Source organism: Somniosus microcephalus, chromosome 5 (assembly GCF_052327205.1).
Source record: "Somniosus microcephalus isolate GS21.2 chromosome 5, FLI_Smic_1.0, whole genome shotgun sequence".
NCBI lineage: Eukaryota > Metazoa > Chordata > Chondrichthyes > Squaliformes > Somniosidae > Somniosus > Somniosus microcephalus.
This window is the reverse complement of record NC_140991.1, coordinates 314,359,226-314,373,522: the sequence shown is the minus strand read 5'-3', so window position 1 is coordinate 314,373,522 and position 14,297 is coordinate 314,359,226. Positions and strand designations below refer to the sequence as shown.

General features: G+C 46.3%; 1 protein-coding gene across 1 annotated transcript in view; it reads right to left on the bottom strand.

Moving 5' to 3' along the window:
• Positions 1 to 14,297, bottom strand: part of LOC147117878 (glutamate decarboxylase 1-like) — a 116,599-nt gene that overhangs the window by 14,572 nt on the left and 87,730 nt on the right. Inside the window, exons 9-11 of the mRNA XM_085989397.1 lie at positions 10,042 to 10,106; positions 9,847 to 9,925; positions 3,473 to 3,622 (exon numbers count right to left, since the gene is read on the bottom strand). Of these exons, the coding sequence (XP_085845523.1) occupies positions 3,473 to 3,622; positions 9,847 to 9,925; positions 10,042 to 10,106 (294 nt within the window). The remainder of the gene's footprint in view (positions 1 to 3,472; positions 3,623 to 9,846; positions 9,926 to 10,041; positions 10,107 to 14,297) is intronic.

Below are 14,297 nucleotides of genomic sequence, written 5' to 3'. Positions count from 1 at the left end.
ACCCCAGAACTGGGTTTTGTGTTGTCTGTTCGACGGGTCTGATCTTTGGAAACTGTTTGACGGGGCGAGGGGCGATTTCTGCACATCTTACACCCTCTACTAAACGTGCCTCTGAAGATCGCGTAGTGCCAGTATCTGAGGCGGTGCCTGCGGGTGAGAGATGTAGTGACGCGGTGCTTTGCTCCCCCTCCTCCTCTTCTCCTTCCTCACTCTCAGTGGGAGGCTGAGGGACAGGCTGGTCATCTGGCTGTTGATTACCTGAAAGAATAAAGGCACAAGACTCGTGTTAATGTGAGGGCAGAGGGGGCAGGAAGGGAGCAAGGAATGCAGACAGTATCAGGAGCTGGAAAGCGAGAAAGGTTTGTGGTGTGAGGGGGAAGTGGGATGAGAGAAGGAGAGGGGATGAACATACCGTTGTTGCCTCCAAGGGGTCGATGTCGCCGAGGGCCACGGCACCCACCACCTGCTGCCCATTGAGTCGCAGCACTCGCTCCTCCAGGTCCGTAAGCTGCTGGAGCTGCTCATCACTCCCACCTGTTCCCTGCTGCTCCCTCCTGTTGTGGGCCATCTTGGCCTGCAAGAGAAACGAATGTGTGTGAGTCAGAGCCCAGCTATGTGTTTGGGAGATGTGCCTGCCGTAGTTGAATAGCTGTGATTGTAGGCAAGGCGTGAGATGTGGATGTGAGTTTGAGTGGGTGCAGATGTTTGGTGGGTGAGTGGCGGGGGTGTGGTGATTTGCGGTGTGTGCACAGACTGAGGTTCAGATGCTGGTATGTAGGACCTGTTGAAGCGTGTACTCACCTTGACCACCCGAGTGAGGTGGTTGAATTTTTTGCGGCACTGTGTCAGGCTGCGTTCGCCCACACTACTGGCCGAGACCTCCCGGGCCACTTCACTCCACATTGCCCTGAAGACCTGGGGCAATGGCCTCCTTCCAATGGCCGGGAACAGCATTGCCCTCCTTCGCTCCACTCCCGCGACCAATGCCACCTCTGTGAAACAACGAGCTCTCTCCCTGGGAGTGGGAACAGCCATAGCCTTCAAGGGATTCAGTTGCTCACAGGTCACCTCAAAGCCAGCAATGCTGAAAATGAGCATCTGCACAATGATGCAACCTCCCCTTTAAGAGCTGGAAGGAACCAGTGTGAAGGATCATTCCCGATTGCATTGCACCTGAAATTCATTAGTGCCCTGCTGGTAGAGCCCCTGTAAAACCCTAATAAGGTCATTAGCGCTTGATTTAGCGCCCCACTTCCTTCCTGGGGCTAACACCCAATTTAGTAGAAGTTCAGAATCCTTAGCGCCTGCTGCTAAATTTTCAAAATTTCAAAAGTTAGCGCCCCAACCGGGCCGATAGCCAATTTCACCCCCTTCATCATTTAACAACTAAATTCTGCGTGTACAGAAACAAACAAACAAAAGTCGCTCTGAAGGAAGCATGAACAAGATTATAACCATGGCAGAAAGCTGTAGCTTTGAAGTAATGATTCATAAAGGGTTTAGTCAGTCAAAGGTCATTGCATTAATGCTCAATATACAACATTCGTAAATAAACACCAAGGCCCTGAAATCCCACGAGAGTTCGGACAATCTCCCGCCGCAAGTCTAGCCATAGAGGGAGTGCAACGAAGGTTCATGAGTTTGATTCCCGGGATGGCGGGACTGTCGTATGAGAAGAGATTGAGTAAACTAGGCCTGTATTTTCTTGAATTCAGAAGAATGAGAGGGGGTCTCATTGAAGCATACAAAATTATTACAGGGCTTGATAGGGTGGATGCTGGGAGAATGTTTCCCTTGGCTGGGGAGTCTAGAACCAGGGGCCACAGCCTCAAGATAAAGGGTGGGCCATTCAGGACTGAGATGAGGAGAAATTTCTTCACACTGAGGGTGGTGAATCTTTGGAATTCTCTACCCCAGAGTATATTCAACACAGAAGTCGATAGATTTCTGACTAGTAAGGGCATCAAGGGATATGGCGATAGGGCCGGTGAATGGAGTTGAGGTCGAAGATCAGCCATGATCTCATTGGATGGCGGAGCAGGCTCGAAGGGCCGAATGGCCGACTCCTGCTCCTATTTCTTATGTTCTTATGTTCTTAAGGCAAGAAATGGGGTAAAGGAGCAAAGAGGTCACGGAATATAGATACATAAATCGCTAAAAGTAGCAACACAAGTTGATAAAGACCATAAAGTGTACAAACAAAGTTGATTTCTAGCGGAATAGAATACAGAAGCAGGGAGGTGATGCTACATTTTTACAGAGCCTTGGTTAGGCCACCCTTGGAGTACTGTGTGTAATTCTGGTCTCCATATTACAAAAAGGATATAGAAGCACTGGAAAAAGTGCAGGAAAAGATTTGCAAGGATGATATCAGAATTGAGAGGACGCAACAATCAGGAGAGAGTGAAAAAGGCTGGGGCCCTTTTCTCTGGAAAAAGATGAGCGAGAGGAAACCTGGAGAAGGTCTTTATAACGATGAGGGGGTTCGTTCGGGTGGATGCGGAGAAACCGTTTCCACTTGTGGTGAATCCAGAACAAGGAAGCATAAATATCAGATCGTCACTAACAGATCAAACAAAGCATCTCAGAAGAATTCAGTTACACAGAGAGTGGTGAGAATGTGTGACTTGCTGCCACATGGTATTGTCAAAGCAGAGAGCTGTGAAGCATTTAAGGGGAGGGTTGATGCATAGATGAGGTGAAAGGGAATAGAGGGTTACAAGGTGAAGGATAGGAAGAAGAAGAAGAAGAACAACAACTTGTATTTATGTAGCACCTTTAATGTAGTAAAACGTCCCAAGGTGCTTCACAGGCGTACTATAAGACAAAAAAATTTGACACCAAGCCGCATAAGAAGAAATTAGGGCAGGTGACCAAAAGCTTGGTCAAAGAGGTAGGTTTTAAGGCAGGTCTTAGCGGAGGAGAGAGGTAGAGAGGCGGAGAGGTTTAGGGAGGGAATTCCAGAGCTTAGGGCCCAGGCAACAGAAGGCACGGCCGCCAATGGTGGAGCGATTAAAATCAGGGATCCTCAAGAGGGCAGAATTAGAGGAGTGCAGGTATCTCGGGGCAGGGGGGGTGGTGGGTGTTGTGGGGCTGAAGGGGATTACAGAGATAGGGAGGGGCGAGGCCATGGAGAGATTTGAAGACAAGGATGAGAATTTTGAAATCGAGGCGTTGCTGGACTGGGAGCCAATGTAGCTCAGCGAGCACAGGGGGTGATGGGTGAACGGGACTTGGTGCGAGTTAGGACACGGGCAGCAGAGTTTTGGATGAGCTCAAGGGGTAATTTGGAGAGGGAGGAATCTCGCGTGCAGGATAAGCGCCAGCATTGACCGGTTGGGCCGAATGGCCTGGCTCTGTGCTGTAGATTCTATGTCATTCACTGCGAATTTTAGATTAAGTGGTCAAATATTAGCACCCAACAGTATAATTTCCGAAGTAATGTTCTTCGCTTCCTGACAATCTTCATTACCTTTGCTTTCCACATCAACCAGAATTTGAAGACATCCACATGGCGACCACACTGAATGGTTTTATCTCCTGTATCATAGGATACATCGTATGGCTTGTCATTCTGAAACAGGTACTGTGCACACATTTTATTGCAGTCCAGGAGTAAACCCTGCCGAAGATCATAACAGTTGATAAAATACAAGGCTCAGTTAAATACCGAACATTCTGTTTAACACTCGGCTATTACTTGCTAGCTCCTCCATTTTGCCTTACAGTTATTAACCTTTAATGTTGGCAGCTTAGGTTTCGCTGGTCCATGTATCTCCACTGTTATCCTGCCCCACGGTTTCCTCCCAGGACCTACACGTGGGGCAATTTAGGAGCAATAATTGTAGTCCTCAGAGAGAGAGAGAGAGAGGGGGGAATAAGAGTGCTCCTTCAGTGTCAAAACACACGCCTCCTTATCTCTCACACTCTTTTCTGGGTCATTATCTGGGTATCAAGGAAACTCTTTGATGCAAAGGGGAATCTCTGGGAACGCTCACACACCGTATTAAAACCACTGAGTCAGCTGACAATGGCTCCCACAAGAGGTACATAAGAACACAAGAATCACGAGCGGGGGGCGGCCATTCGGCCCCTCGCACCTGCTCCGCCATTCAATAAGATCATAGAAACATAGAAACATAGAAGATAGGAGTGGGAGTTGGCCATTCGGCCCCTCGAGCCTGCTCCGCCATTCAATGTGATCATGGCTGATCATCCAAATTCAGTACCCTGTCCCTGCCTTCTCCCCATATCTTGATCCCTTTAGCCTTAAGAAATATATCCAACTCCTTCTTGAATATATTTAATGAATTGGCCTCAACTGCCTTCTGTGGTAGAGAATTCCACAGGTTCACCACTCTCTGGGTGAAGAAATTCCTCCTCATCTCTGTCCTAAATGGCTTACCCCTTATCCTTATACTGTGACCCCTGGTTCTGGACTCCCGGACCATCGGGAACATCCTTCCTGCATCTAGTCTGTCTAGTCCTGTTAGAATTTTATAAGTTTCAATGAGATCCCTTCTCATTCTTCTAAACTCCTGCGAGTATAAGCCCAACCGACACAATCTCTCCTCATACATCATTCCTGCCATCCCAGGTATCAGCCTGGTGAACCTTCGCTGCACTCCCTCCATGGCAAGAACATCCTTCCTCAGATAAGGTGACCAAAACTGCACACAATACTCAAGGTGTGGTCTCACCAAGGCCCTGTACAACTGCAGCAAGACATCCTTGTTCCTGTACTCGAATCCTCTTGCTACGAAGGCCAACATACCATTTGCCTTCTTAACTGCCTGCTGCACCTGCATGCTTACCTTCAGCGACTGGTGCACAAGGACACCCAGGTCTCGTTGCACTTCCCCTTCTCCCAATCTATTGCCATTCAAATAATATTGGCCCAGAAATTCGGGTCTCCACGGGTGAGTACGCACGGGGTACTCACCCGTAGGCCCAATGGAAGTGCCAGTTTCCTGCATGCACTGCGCAAGCGCGGGAAACCGGCACTTCCATTCCTCTGAATGAAGGGGTTCAGAGGTCGAACACGTGCGCAGGAGAGGCTGCGCGTGCGCATCGAACTTCAGTCTTTTTTACAGGTTTTCCCGGGAACGTAAGCCTGCAGAATTTAGAAATGTAAAAAGCGTGCATAAGGCCTGCTTTTTACAAGGTAAGTGGTGAATTAATTAAAATTAAAACATTTTTTCCACAGGTTTATTATTTTTAAATACTTTAAAGCAATGTAAGTTTATTTTTAGCCCTGTTAGAAAATCAAATTATTTTTTTCAAAAATTTAAATTATTGTTTGAAATAGTTATTTCATGTAATTTATAGTTTATTTAAAAATTGTGATGTTTTTTAATAATTTATTTGAAGATTTAGTTCCATTTTGGGGCCATAGTATTTATAAGTCTTGACAGCACTTCCTGTCAGACTTATGAATGGAGCATTCCCTGCTCCGATTGGCTCCCCATGGCCCACGTGATCCCAGGGGACGCATCGAACTAACTGCGCCCCTGGGACACGCAAGCACTGCGTGTCGGCAGCTGGATCAGGCCCCGGATTGGAATTCCACGGGGGCCCACAGCACAACGGCCGGCGCGCTAGGTAAGTGCAGATCAGGGGCTTACACCCGCGGGAAGCCCCCGACCCAAATTTCTGGGCCAATCTGCCTTCAGATAATAATCATGGCTGATCTTCGACCTCAACTCCATCTTCCCGCACTATTCCTATATCCCTTGATTCCCCCAGAGTCCAAAAATCTATCGATCTCTCTCGTGAATATCCTCAACGACTCAGCATCCACAGTCCTCTGGAGCTAGAGAATTCCAAAGATTCACAAACCTTAATTTTATTTCCCCCCTCTTATGTTCATTAATAAATAGACATTCTTATTATGAACACAGCTAGCTTTTGCTAGACACTTTTATTGAGCACATGTGGACTAGGTACAGTATCTGTAGAGGCATCCATCTTGACTGCTGCCTTGTGGGTAGCCTAGTGCCTCATGGGTAATGTAGCCTTATATACATACAGCTGGGTAGTGTAGTCTTATACATACAGCTATATACAGCTCTACACAGCTCTACGGCTCCACCTAGTGTCCACTATAGAATGACATGTTATTGATCATTACATCCCCCTTTCTTTGAGGTTTAACAAAATCAATATCAATCAACTTTCAAGAAAACAATAAAGATAATATCAGTAACACTTTTGTTAGTGCTCTATAAACATAAACATTTTCAAAACAGTCAACACATTTTCAAAGCTTTACATTATACTCAAAGATTAAGTCTATCAGGCTTTTTTACTTCACGTGTGGATCTTCTCAACTCGGGTAAGTCTGATGTGTCTTCATGAGATTGTTCTGGCGGTGAATGGCAAGATGCAGTTGCGGCATCTTCATCAATCTGCTCTTGAATAGTCTCTTGTGTTTTTAGGAGGGAACGGCGGTTCCTCCTGAGAATCTGTTTGTTTTGGTGTTTCTGACATGTCTCACATTTGCCTATCATGTTCTCAATGTCCTTATTTATGCCAGGCCAATAAACAGTGTCTCTTGCTCTCCTTTTGCATTTTTCAATTCCGAGGTGTCCCTCATGAATCCTTTTGAGCATGTCTTGACGTAGAGCCTGTGGAATGACTATTCTGTTCTGTTTAAGTAATAGTCCACTTGCGACACTCAATTCTGACCTTATGTGAAAATATTTTGGACAGGAACCTTTTGGCCAACCATGATGAATGTTCTCTATTACTATTTGCTTTGATTTTGTGTCTGACACGGGCAGCGCAGCAGTGACCATACTCACATGAACATCCACATCTTCTTCAGTAGAGCTCACATGACTCATTGTGGGTGCTCGGAATAGTGCATCTGCTAACACTATGTATTTGCCTGGTGTGTAGATCAGTTCAAAGTCATATCTTTGCAGCTTCATCATGAGTCGTTGAATCCTTGGAGACATCTCATTCAGATTTTTTTTTTATGATGGCAACCAGAGGGCTGTGGTCTGTCTCAACTGTGAAGGTGGGAAGTCCATATATGTAGCCATGAAACTTTTCTAGTCCAACTACCAAGCCTAGACATTCCTTTTCAACTTTGGCGTATCGACACTCAGTATCAGTCATAGACCTGGAGGCATAGGCAACAGGCTTCCAATCTTCACCCTCTGCTTATGTAGCAAGACCGCACCTAGGCCATCTTTTGATGCATCCGTTGACACTTTGATTATTTTTGTTGGGTCAAAGAAGGTGAGTACAGGTGTGGTTGTCAGCACTGTTTTGAGGTTTATCCACTCTTGTTCATGTCTTTCTGTCCATGCAAACTCATTTGTTTTATGTAGCAGGTCTCGCAGACAGGCTGTCTTGGCTGACAAGTTAGGAATGAACTTTCCAATGAAGTTTATCATCCCCATGATGCGTAGCACTCCTTTTTTATCAGTGGGTCGGGCCATTTTGAGTATGGCGTTTACTTTTTCCATATCTGGCTCTATTCCTTTACCAGATAGATTATCTCCTAGGAAAGTGACTTCCTGGACGCCAAACTGACACTTGGCTTTGTTGAGCTTCAGTCCATTCCGGCGTATGCTCTGTAGCACTTTAGTCAGTCTCTCATTGTGTTCTTTCAATGTGGAGCCCCAGATGATGATGTCATCAACATAGACCCGAACTCCTTCCAGACCTTCAATTATGTGTTCCATCGCTCTATGAAAGATTTCAGATGCAGATATTATCCCGAAAGGCATTCTGAGGAAACAATACCTGCCAAATGGTGTGTTGAAGGTACAGTATTTGGTGCTCTCTTCATCCAGTTTTAGTTGCCAAAATCCTTGTGAGGCATCGAGCTTTGTAAAGTATCTGGCACCTGACATTTCACTGGTGATTTCTTCTCGCTTGGGAATCTGGTAGTGTTCACGTTTTATATTTGCATTTAAGTCCTTTGGATCCATGCATATTCTTAGATCATTGTTCTTTTTCTTTACACATACCATGGAGTTAACCCAGTCTGTTGGCTCTTCGACTTTCCTGATGACTCCTAGTGTGGTCATTCTGTCCAGTTCATTCTTGAGCCGGTCACGCAGAGGTGCTGGAACTCTTCGTGGAGCATGTACCACTGGCTGAGCATCCTCCTTTAGCTGGATCTTGTAAGTGAATGGTAGAACTCCAAATCCTTTGAACACATCCTGGAAATTATTCACTACAGAATCCACCGAGTCATCTGGTCTGCTTATGGCACAGTTTATACGGTAGACTCTCTTGACCAGTTCTAAGTCCTCACAAGCTTTGTCACCCAGTAGTGACTCAAGTCTTTCAGCCACAACAGAAAACAAGAGATGATGCACTTTATCTTTGACTGTCACTTTAAGTCTGCATACACCTAAGCTATCTATTTTCTGTCCATTATAGTCCTTCAGTAGTACTGACGTTTTCTGTATTTTGGGCTTTTCTTTCATATTGTTAATGTCACTCATACTGATTAAGTTTGCTTTTGCCCCAGTGTCTAGTTTCAAGGTAACTAATGCTCCATTTACCTACAGTGGGATCATCCATTTGTCCTCTTTTACTGCATTAACTTTATGTTCAGCATTGTCCATTTCTGAGGGCTGCACATTTTCTGTATCATTTTTGACATTGTCACATGACACCATTCCTACAAAAAATGTCTCACTTAAATCAGTGTCCTCAATTACATTAACTCGTTGCCCTTTCTTAGTTTTTACTTTTGAAAAGCATTGTTTGGCAAAGTGATTCTTTCCATTACACTTTGTGCACATTTTTCCAAACGCTGGGCATTGTCTTAACTGGTGTTTGTAACCACAGCGTTTACAATTAAAAATTTCATCCTCTGATTGCTTTTCATTTCTGTTCTGCCCACGTTTCTTCCCCTTGTAGGACACAGCACCGACAGCAGCATTATCACTCATTACAATCGCATCATTATTGATTTCACTGAAAGTCTTCGCGTGCTTTCGAGCTAGCTCGCTGGCTTGGCATATTTTCACTGCATTTTCCAAATTTAGTTCGGTTTCTCTCAACAGACGTTCCCTGACTTTTCTATCATGAATACCAAACACAATCTGGCCACGAATCATGGATGATTTCAGCTCAGAGAAATTACATGTCTGTGCTTTCAGTTTCAGATCAGTTATAAAACTATCAAAAGTCTCATTTTGCTGCTGTGTCCTTGAACAGAACATGTATCTTTCATAGGCCTCATTCTTTTTGGGAGAGCAATGTGCATCAAATTTTTTTAGCACATCTTCTAATTTTTCTCTGTTCTCCTCTGGATTAAATGCAAATGTATTAAATACCTCTATCACCTGTGGGCCTGCAACCGTAAGCAGCAACGCTATCTTCCTTGCGTGTGGCTTCGTACCGAATCCGATGGCTGCAATGTAGAGTTCGAATTGTTGTTTAACAGTCTGCCAATTGTAGTCGATCTTTCCTGTGAGTTTCAAATGCTCTGGTGGCTTCAAATTCTCCATGTCGTTTTTCACAATTTTCAGCAGATCTTCACCATCCTGGTACCATCTTATGTTCATTAATAAATAGACATTCTTATTATGAACACAGCTAGCTTTTGCTAGACACTTTTATTGAGCACATGTGGACTAGGTACAGTATGTGTAGAGGCATCCATCTTGACTGCTGCCTTGTGGGTAGCCTAGTGCCTCATGGGTTATGTAGTCTTATATACATACAGCTGGGTAGTGTAGTCTTATACATACAGCTATATACAGCTCTACACAGCTCTACGGCTCCACCTAGTGTCCACTATAGAATGGCATGTTATTGATCATTACACCACCCCCCCACCCAATTGCTGATTTTAGTAACAATGCTCTGAAGTACCTTTTCGTGGATCAGAATGGCAGAACACTGCAGGGGGACACCCATCATCTTGTGTGGATTCCAGGTTATAGAGTGGGCTCTAGTATGGAGAAGAGACTTACAGTGACATGCAAAAAAAAAACAACTTCTCACATCTATTTTATATTCATAATAATGATTTTCACAGGGCGTGCTACACAAAGAGCAGAAATTTACCTTTCAATGCCACTTAACTTATAACGATTTTTCTGTGACATTAACAGTCCACCACCCCAAGCCGCCTGTTAAAATAAATTACAAAGATTACTTTAATATGAAATGACACTGAGTTTCTCACCAGGGACATTGTTATATCTAAAGTGGTTATTGATTTTTAAGCTCCATAAATGAACTGGACCAGCCATATCAGCACCGTGGGCTAATGATCTGGAGAAACGGGTTTAAATCCCACCACAGCAGCTGGGAAATTTAAACTCAGTTAATTAAATAAATCTGGAATAAAAAGCTCGTATCAGTAATGATGACAATGAAACCAACAGTTTCACCACAGACCCAATTCACGTACGAACTGGGGTCAAGCAAAGCTGTGTCATCGCACCAACGCTCTTCTCGATCTTCCTGGCTGCAATGCTCCATCTCACCCTCGGTAAGCTCCCCGCTGGAGTGGAGCTAATTTACAGAATAAGCGGTAAACTGTTCAACCTCCGTCGCATCCAGTCCAGATCCAGGGTCGTCCCATCCTCTGTCGTCGAATTACAGTGTGCAGACGACGCTTGCGGCTGCGCTCACTCGGAGGTCGAACTCCAAACCATCATCAACACCATCACCGAAGAGTACGAGAGCATGGGCCTTACACTAAACATCCATAAGACAAAGGTCCTCTACCAACCTGCCCCTGCCACACAGTGCTGCCCCCCGATTATCAAAATCCGCAACAAGGCCTTGGACAACGTGGACCACTTTCCATACCTCGGGAGCCTACTGTCAACAAGGGCAGATGTTGACGACAAAGTCCAACACCGCCTTCAGTGTGCCAGTGCAGCCTTCGGTTGCCTGAGGAAGAGAGTGTTTGAAGACCAGGACCTCAAACCCGGCACTAAGCTCATGGTCTACAGGGCAGCAGTGATACCTGCCCTCCGAGACATACCTCAGAGACATGGACCATGTACAGCAGGCACCTCAAAGCACTAGAGAGGTACCACCAACGTTGCCTCTGCAACATCCTGCAAATTCATTGGCAGGATAGGCGCACCAATGTCAATGTTCTCGCTCAGGCCAACATCCCCAGCATCGAAGCTTTGACCACGCTCGATCAGCTCCAATGGGCGGGTCACATCATCTGCATGCCCGATACGAAACTCCCAAAACAAGCGCTCTACTCGGAGCTCCGGCAGGGCAAGAGAGCCCCAGGTGGGCAGAGGAAACGCTTCAAGGACACCCTCAAATTCTCCTTGAAAAAGTGTAACATCCCCACCGACACCTGCGAATCCCTGGCCCAAGACCGCAGAAAGTGGAGGAGAAGCATCCAGGAAGGCGCCGAACACCTCGAGTCTCTTCGTCGGGAGCAAGCGGAAGCCAAGCGCAGGCAGCGCAAGGAGCGCACGTCAACCCAAGCACCCCACCCACCCACCCCTTCAACCACCGTCTGCCCCACCTGTGACAGAGACTGTAGGTCCCGCATTGGACTCATCAGTCACCTGAGAACTCATTTTTAATGTGGAAGCAAGTCATCCTCGGTTCCGAGGGACTGCCTAAGAAGAAGAAGAAGGAGAGCTGAAATGACACTGAGTTTCTCCCCAGGGACATTGATATATCTAAAGCGGTTATTGATTTTAAGCTACATAAATGACCTGGACCAGCCATATCAGCACCGTGGACTAATGATCTGGAGACACGAGTTCACAATCCCACCACAGCAGCTGAGGAATTTAAACGCAGTTAATTAAATAAATCTGGAATAAAAAGCTAGGATCAGTAATGGTGACCATGAAACTACCGGACTGTCATAAAAACCCATCTGGTTCACTAATGTCCTTTAGGAAAGGAAATCTGCCGCCCTTACCCGGTCTGGCCTATATTTGACTCCAGACCCACAGCAATGTGGTTGACTCTTAACTGCCCTCTGAAATGGCCCAGGAAGACACTCAGTTGTCAAGAAGGTGGTTCACCACCACCTTCTCGAGGGCAATTAGGGGTGGGCAATAAATGCTGGTTTTGCCGGCGATGCCCACGTCCCATGAATGAATTAAAAAAAATACTCAAAGCTAAAATGATATATAGCTGGAAACATGCGGGCGCATGGGAACACCATCACCTCCAAGGACCCCTCCAACTCACACACCATCCTGACTTGGAAATATATCGGCCGTTCCTTCATCGTCGCTGGGTCAAAATCCTGGAACTCCCTCCCTAACAGCACTGTGGGAGCACCTTCACCACATGGACTGCAGTGGTTCAAGAAGGCGGCTCACCACCACCTTCTCGAGGGCCGACTAGGGATGGGCAATAAATGCCGGCCTCGCCAGCGACGCCCACATCCCATGAATGAATACAAAAAAAAACGAAAAGTGAAACCATGTCTCCTAGTGGCGAACGAAATATTCTAGTACAGGTTGAGCGTCCCGAATCCGGCAACCTCAGGACCGAGGCCAAGCCGGTTTTTTTGTTTTTCCGGACTTCGGAACGTGTTTCTGATGTCTGAAGTGTGGAAATATCGCAACCTGGGCTCGGGCGTTTCCGGACTTCGGACATCAGAAATACGTTCCGAGTCCAGAAATGCCTGGGCCCAGGTTGCGGTTTGACAGGGTGCCCGGATTTCGGAACATTTTACGGATTCAGGAACTCCGGATTTTGGACGGTCCACCTGTATTGCACTGGCTGTCCAACTTTTGAATCAGTGCCACAGTTTGTTTTCAGCATTTGTCTTGTCACTTGCAATGCTTTATATTTAAACATAATCCAAATGAACCCTAGCCTATTGATGCAGTGGGTAACTACTGACCCAGACAGCCCAGGAAGATGCCAGTTGAATCCTTGGTCTGTGTTGCGTTAGCTGAAGAATGGCAGTCGGATTGCTGCAATTGGGCACAGTATGACTGGGTCAGGGATTGAGGGAGGTGGAAGGCAGGTGGGGGGGTTAATCAATCAAGATTCCTTTGCCTGGTCACAATCAGCGACCTCTGTTGTAACATGTACATAGAACCATAGACATTTACGGCACAGAGGGAGGCCCTTCAGCCCATCGTGTCTGCGCCCGCTGAAAAAGAGTGCTCCAGCCTAATCCCACTTTCAACAACAACAACAACTTGTATTTATATAGCGCCTTTAACATCGTAAAACATCCCAAGGCGCTTCACAGGAGCGTTATAAGACAAAAAATTTGACACCGAGCCACATAAGGAGAGATTAGGGCAGGTGACCAAAAGCTTGGGCAAAGAGGTAGGTTTTAAGGAGCATCTTAAAGGAGGAAAGAGAGGCGGAGAGGTTTAGGGAGGGAATTCCAGAGCTTAGGGCCCAGGCAGCTGAAGGCACGGCTGCTAATGGTGGAGCGATTAAAATCAGGGATGCTCAAGGGGGCAGAATTGGAGGAGTGCAGGTATCTCGGAAGGTTGTGGGGCTGAAGGTGATCACAGAGATAGGGAGGGGCGAGGCCATGGAGGGATTTGAAAACAAGGATGAGAATTTTTAAATCGAGGCGCTGCTTAACCAGGAGCTAATGTAGGTCAGTGAGCACAGGGGGTGATGGGTGAACGGGACTTGGTGCGAGTTAGGACACGGGCAGCCGAGTTTTGGATGACCTCAAGTTTACGTAGGGTGGAATGTGGGAGGCCAGCCAGGAGTGCGTTGGAATAGTCAAATCTAGAGGTAACAAAGGCATGGATGAGGGTTTCAGCAGTGGATGAGGTGAGGCAAGGGCGGAGATGGGCGATGTCATGGCGCTTTCCAGCTCTTGGTCCGTAGCCCTGTAGGTTCCGGCACTTCAAGTGCATAGCCAAGTACTTTTTAAATGTGATGAGGGTTTCTGCCTCTACCACCCTTTCAGGCAGTGAGTTCCAGACCCCCACCACCCTCTGGGTGAAAAAAGTTCTCCTCAACTCCCCTCTAATCCTTCTACCAATCACTTTAAATCTCTGCCCCCTGGGTATTGACCTCTTTAAGGAAAATAGGTCCTTCCTATCCACTCTATCCAGGCCCCTCATAATTTTATACTCCTCAATTTAATCTCCCCTCGGCCTCCTTTGTTCCAAAGAAAACAACCCCAGCAGATCCAATGCAGGAGGATAGAATTAGGCTCCATCGTGCCAATCACTATTGTCAAGAATTGCTCCATCACATTCACACGTGAGAAATGGCTGTTTGCGGGGAAGTACGGAATATTGCCAAACCAACCCTTGTGAAACCTTAGCTCAGCTTGAGTCACTGCTTTCTCTCAGCTTTCCAACACAAGTGCATTTCCCTGTTCCTTTCTCCCT